Genomic DNA, 7,006 nt, shown 5'->3' with positions numbered 1-7,006 from the left:
GTTACACGGGTCTTGCCTCCTGCAGTACATCATCCACAGCACAGGCAAGCCCGTCTCTGACGTGGAGCACTTCCACCAGCGAAACAGTAATTTGACAAGGAACTGAATGTGACAAGGATTGTCACTGAACTTTCTCTTTTCCCTTTAATCTTTTCCTCACTTGACTGACTTGGTAAATAAAAGCCCATCCAAGCAGGATGCTGAAGGAATCGATGAAGGCTGGAAACTCAGAGACAGCCAAACCAGCTCTGCACAGGTAGAGTTCTGGTTGTTGTTTTGGGTGTGTATAAGTTGTGTGTTGGGGGAGGCAGCGGGTGTGGGCAAAGACAAAAGGAAAGGTCCTCTTCCGCTTTATCCCAAAGCTGTTACTGAAATGGAGCGACGTCATGCCTGCAGGTAGAGTGCGATCTCTAAAAGCCATCAGCAACATTTGTGCTTCAGAGTATGCACTTTGCAAATAGGTTACTCAGATAGACTGCTTAAACTTCAGAACACCTTTGTGAGACTGTGATATTGGATCACGCAATTTCTCAGAAGGCACCTGGGGCTTGAGCATGTGGAGCACCGTTCTGCCATGAAGTTATGCTTCCAAGCCTCTGCTTTAACTTTTTTTGAAAGTTGGTGCCTTGGAGCTTAGAAGGCATTTAACCACATAAAGAAAAAAGGTAATAAATGTTACAGGCAAGCACACAAAGCCTTTTTACTCATAAATTTTGATAAGACTTAGTCAGTCACTGTTTCAAAATACGATTTCTGTAAGAAAGTGGGTTCTGAATTTCAATTAGGAAAGCCAGGAACAGACTCTTCTTGGCCTGCAAGTCCCAGCAGGGTCTCCCTCCAACCCCTCCAGGCTTGCCCCAAATTAACCCAAAAACAAAACACAAAATCCAGGAAGAAGCCAGTTGAGAGCCCAAAGCAACAGCCTCCGTTAGCATGGACTCCTAGGGACCTGTTTTTTGGGGGAGATGGGATCTATGGGGGCTCTGGTGGGAATAGAGCTGAAAGTGTTTCATGCGGGCGGGCAGACTAGATCAAGGGCATCAGAGGCAGTGGGCATTTGGGGGTATCTTCCCTGGTCAGACTTCATGAAGAAGAAACTGCCAAAGAAACAATAGCTACTGTGGCAGGTTTAACTGCTATTTCTTGGAACAAGTAAAGCATAAGGATGCTGAAAACACATACACACAATTTCCTGCCCTTGGGCCTTTAGTTATTAAAAGCAAAAACTACACCGTGAAATGGATGATGTGGAAAGCCATTCTAGTATTTAATATAGTTCCCAAGTAAATGTAACTAGAAGTTGACTATCAACAAGCTAAGTTTTCTTATTTCAGTGAATCCTAAACTTTAAATAGAACTCTTTTTGCACTGGGTTAAATGGTAGAGATTTTCCTCTCAGGTCTAACATCCTATCCTTTTTTTTGAAGTACAATTAGGGGGCAGACTGTCAAGTCTGACTGGCAAGAAGTATGGCCTTTGGACAATTTAAAGGCTGAAAATTCCTCAGAAATAGAAAACTACTTAAGTGGATGCTTCTTTTAAAAAATAAGAATCAAGTCTCAAATGTAACTTAGGAATTAATGGTGCATCTCTGCAGGGGCAGGGACATCAAGTCTGGTTACACTGTTCTCAGAATCATTAAACCAGCATTAGCACTGGTCAGTCGGAGGCATCCTCCCAAGTTGCTGGTCCTGAAGAAGTGCGCGTTCATTCTACACTCATTGATTGAAGCAGACTTTATTAAGAAAAAACAGACTTGGATTTAAGTTTGTTGGAACGGTCTTTTATGATCGCGGGTCACACTGAAGTTAAGAACCGTAAGCCAATACTCTTCCAATAACTCACCCTCTTCTTTTATATATTCCTTTCTCTTGCAAACAAATCTACAAGCCGCCGAACGCAGACTATTAAGGATGTCAGGAAAGCTTCCTCTATTCTATTAATTTTACCTTTATTCCAAGGATCCTGATTTCAGGGGATTCTTTCCAATAGTAAACTCTTTAAGGAATGTTGCATAATCTGTGTACTTGAACTGTTGAGAGAAATGGAAAACAACACATTGTGATGTGAAATATCCATCATACACGTTACCTTCATGAAATTAATGCCATTTCAATATCTTTTTATTGAACGTATTAGATCTTTATTGTTAAAGCTGGATAATTTGGGCAAGTAAGTTCCATAATTTTGTGGAAAATCTGAATTTATTACTGGCTTGTCAAGTTCAATGAGAAATTTTCACATAGGCATGTATAAAAGGCCTTTTATAAAAGGCCAAATTTTGCTATCAATAATTTAAACAAAAATTTAAAATACAACGTGGCATTCAATTTGCTTACTATTGTTCACTGACTTTTAATGGTAATCAGTAAAGACAAAAATGGAAAGCAAAAATTCTTAATCTGGTTTAAAAAAGAAAATTCAAGCAATCTGAATCAGGTTTTGCCAAGTCTGGAGAATCAGTCTGTTAGCAAGTGGTGTGTGTAAATAAATAATCAAAGATGCCAGTAAAATACAACTTGGTAAATAGGCATTACCTATTTAATAAGTATAATATATACATAAAATTCTCTTGAAAAGATTCATTTTATACAGAAACATATTTACAAAATGAACAGTATAATCAAACTAAAGATTATCTGTACAATGCACACATATATATATATGAACTTTGGAAGGTAAACAAGTTTCATTATAGTCAAAATGGACAGCCATATGCATTTTAAAAAAGAATTTCATTCCAGAAGAAAAATACATCTTTAATATACAATTATATTTTTCATTTATTTTCCTGAAAATTCTTTGTTTGGATTCTCTTTTGATTATCTTCTCTTGTTCAGCCTTGAAAATTTTCAGGTTTCTAGTGCCACCAACTGGTGTTAAAAATTAACAATCTTAGTGTCAAAAAAGAATTGTTTTGTTTTAAAAAGGTTACTGGAAGATAGACCACTGGACTCAGCATCCATAAGGCAAATTAATGATATGGAATAACATGATTGATAAAAAGATTTTCACCACGGTAGCATATATAACATTTACAATATTAATGGTTTCTAGTGCTTTTTTCCTTCTACTGGTAAATCTTGGCCTAAAATTATATGTAAAAGTCTTTAGAGTATACTGTAAAACAAAGTTTGGAAATATGCATGACAATGTGATTAGATTCATCTTTATGAGCATCAAGGAGACATTAATAATTTACTAAAATGGCAAAAATCAAATACCATTTTATAGTCTTTGGATTTTTTTTTCCTTCTTCTTAAAGAATAATTAAACATCAAGCTGTGAAAAAAAGTTAGGAATGTGCAGAACCACCACGAAAACAGCAATCTGCTCTCAGTGTACCTCAGCAAGGATTCATTTCCCAAAGCTTCACGCCAGAGTGAGACTTCTGGGTCACATACTTGCACAAGTGAATTAACCCTCTTCCAACAGGGGCTGGTTGTGAGCTGCAGAGGCTTAAAGAGCTGCTCCTACTGCCTCCCAGCTGTTTTCACTAGACCATAAGCTCCGTAAAGACAGGAATTGCCCTGTCTGGTCTATCAGTATAATGATGATACCCTGTATGGTGCCTGGCAATAAGAGGTTTCTAATAACTGTGTTTATTACATGAATAAATAACATGTTGGTAGCCTGACAAAATTTAATTTCAAGATAATCTGCTTTAACTGGTTATGGATAGAAAGTTTAAAAAAAAAAAAAAAAAACCACTAAAGTTTAAACTCATTCTTCTGCCCAAACCCACCATTTTCAATCCTTAAAACTTATCAGGCTAACGTTTGAAGTGGTATGGGAAAAAGGGAGTCACAGCAAGTATTCACTTTAAAATTAAAACCTAGTGAAGTGTATACATATATATACACACAAAAATCACTTCCTGCTCAAAGAAACCAAAATAGTGCTAACAAAAACAGCATTTGATGTGTTCAATTAATAATAAACACATAAAACAAAATTTCTCCTAGATCTCAAGTTTATCCAGACTATTTTCCTTTTCTAGACACCCCATTCTTCTCTCCATATATTCAGTACAGTAAGGGTAGAAGGCCCTCTAAATGCTTACATCAGAATCTGTTTGTGAATCAGTTTAGAGAGAGGGAGCTGATAAATGCACATTTTTGTACACACTTTGCTCAGTCCTGATCCATATACAAAAGGATATAGTAGAAACTAAAGAGCAAAAGGAAAATAAAGCATTTTCTTCAAGTTTTCCACAGTTCCATACATTTATGGGTGCGAAAAGTAATAATAAGTCAAAATATGGTTTATAATTACATTCTTCTAAAATTGTTTAACCATTAAACTTCTCTAAATGAATGCTGGCACAAATGTTAATATTGGAATGTTTCATTTTCATATGTAATATATGTATGCAAAAAATGTATATATATTTTTAAGGTGTATAGGCATAGAATACTATGGTTCTGACCACTATTTGGTCTCCATTAATAAATTTGTGTCTTGGGAGGAAAAAAACAAATATTGTAGTGTATGAATCTATATCACATAAGAAGCTGTAAAAATTTAGTTATGTTGACTACTCTAAATAGTCTTTGGGAGTATCAATAGTATTGTCAAAAACAACTAGGAAAATAATTCAGATGTGATTGCACTTACCCTCATTTCTTTATTTTGATAAATTATCACTGGTAAAAAGAACAAGATACATTATGGTAAGGCTAAAACTTTTATAGCTATTTTAAATATAAAATGTTTCTGGACTTGTATTTCCATTCTGAAGTGAAAAGATTTTGTTTTTGGATGACAACATATAACTCAATATACAGAAAAAATGCTGCATTGAATTATCTAATCCTTAGTAACTGATCTTTTAAAGCAATGTTGATTTTAAAAAAAAGTTAAAACACATTAAAGGGAAATTGCCACCATAAGCCCCGCCCAACTTTTAAAGCCACACAATTCTTTAAAGGCTTTTAATCCATCACCGCAAAGCTTACTTCTCTTAAGGGGAGAAAGAAGGTTGTGAAAATCCAAAACGAAAATGAGGCTTGCTGCAACATCTGTGTATGTGCCAAGGTATCTACTACAGAAATTATCTGAATATAATGAAATGTGAAAAACCACACACAGAAATTAAAATAAGTGAGAAATTACAAGAGGTGAGAAAAAAATTCAATGACAGAAATACTGATACTATGACTGTCAACATTTAAGTGTACATCATAAATATTGTAAAAATCCAACAGGATACATAAATTTGGTTCTAAAATTCCTTTGGTTACGGAGATGTAATTATTTTGTATTTTAAATAAATATACCAAACACATCATATCTGGGGACTGTAAGACCACCTCACTATAATATATAATTATACCAACAGTAAAGAATGGTGCACAGATAAAATGGTTAACAGTACCATATGCTGGATTCTCTTGGGAACTGGTTCTTTATAAATATCTTAAATTTATCTTTATACTTGATGTCAGTAAAACTAAAGTATTTCAGTTTCAAAGAATTCATTATTCATCTCTCTGTTCTAATGAGACTAATCCATTTCACATTTTAAAAAATAACTGAAGTCCACAGGAATTCTCTAAATGAGCAGGTTATTTAAAATCATATTTTATGTAACTGGAGATTTAAAAAACTCAACTATTAACTCAATTCGAATCTGAAAAAAATGTACCTAGCACAAATAAGGAAACCTGACAGGGGCATACAATGCCTGATCATTGCTAGTTACCAAAAGCTAGCTTTCCTATTAGCTTCCATTAAAATCAAATGGTTTAAGAACTCACTGGCATCCCTAACACACAAGCAAATGTTATATTAGAATGTCAAAACAAGTTTTTATCACTTCTTTAGTTTTCTTCATGTTGGAGAAACAGCATATTACTGAATGATTAACACCTGTCCTTTCATGCATAATTTTAAAAAGTGAAATCATTTTTGACATTATATATTTTAAAGGGAAGAAATATGGAGAAGGGGTTTTCAAAAGCCCTTGTCATAATGTTCAGCACTTCATATGACTATCAGCAAATTAAATAAGTTGTTCTGATTCAATGACAGGCTGTCACCACACAAAAACAAGTTTCATCAAAGCTTACATTCTTACAGTATACACAGCAATGCATTTGTATTGTAAAAAGGTACTTTTTTATACAGATGAAGCAAAACAAATTTTTTACTGGCTGACACACAAAGCAGGGAAAAGTTTCCAACAATACTGGGCAATGGCACCTGCTCCTTGTGTAGCTTTTGTCTGTTTACTGAGGAAGAACTTTGTGTTAGGTTTTCTTCGTCCTCTGTTCTAGCTCATGCTGGTGTTTAATAAGACGTTCTATTTCTGTTCCAAGTGTTTGCAGATTTTCCTTTAACAATTGGAAAAAGAGGGGAAAAAAAACAGAACTACTAAGTATAACAAGTAAAAAGATTCAGTTTGAACTATTTTTGCCTAAATTCTGAACTGAAACGGTGACAGTCTTAAATGCCATGTGAGATAAACTAGGCACACGGCTGTTTTCACTAAAGTAATCCTGTACACTTCAGAGTCAGACACTCTTTTTACTGAAGCTATAGCAAATTTTAGTGCCTAAAAATATTACCAGATTAAAAAAATTATTTTTTAAATCCATTACTAACCATCAAGGCCCAAACAGCACAGATAGAATAACTGGGTCAGATAATAGCTGCAAAAAATAAAATAAAGCTGGAATACATTAGAAAATAAATGCCTCAATCTTAAAGTCTCAGTAATCAATTATAACTAATTGTAATATATGTCAAAGGCCACCCATTGCAAAGTAAATGACTCAGTAAATGACTCATCTTAGCGTCTATCCAACAGCTAAACTGATTTTCTTGCTGTTTCTTTCTTTCCTGCTAATTTTAAAAATTGTACTTTTCAAAAAGAGAAAAACACAAAATTTTATCTATGGAAAAAATGGCTACCCCGCATTACAGAAATAGTCCATCCATGTGTTGGATCGAACTATGAAAGAGGCACCATTTTTGCCATGTTTATTGGTTGGTAAGTGAATGA

The 7,006-nt window shown here is 34.6% G+C and overlaps 1 protein-coding gene across 1 annotated transcript in view; it reads right to left on the bottom strand.

Moving 5' to 3' along the window:
• Nucleotides 1-1,721: 1,721 nt before the first annotated feature.
• CCDC186 (coiled-coil domain containing 186) overlaps nucleotides 1,722-7,006 on the bottom strand; it is a 47,039-nt gene continuing 41,754 nt past the window's right edge. The window contains exon 16 of the mRNA XM_082424031.1: nucleotides 1,722-6,335. Coding sequence (XP_082280157.1) covers nucleotides 6,252-6,335 — 84 coding nt within the window. The 3' untranslated portion in view covers nucleotides 1,722-6,251. The remainder of the gene's footprint in view (nucleotides 6,336-7,006) is intronic.

This window comes from Balaenoptera physalus, assembly GCF_965194825.1.
Source record: "Balaenoptera physalus genome assembly, chromosome: 14".
In the NCBI taxonomy this organism is placed as follows: domain Eukaryota; kingdom Metazoa; phylum Chordata; class Mammalia; order Artiodactyla; family Balaenopteridae; genus Balaenoptera; species Balaenoptera physalus.
The sequence above is the reverse complement of the archived record's forward strand: the minus strand, read 5'-3'. Positions and strand labels throughout refer to the sequence as shown.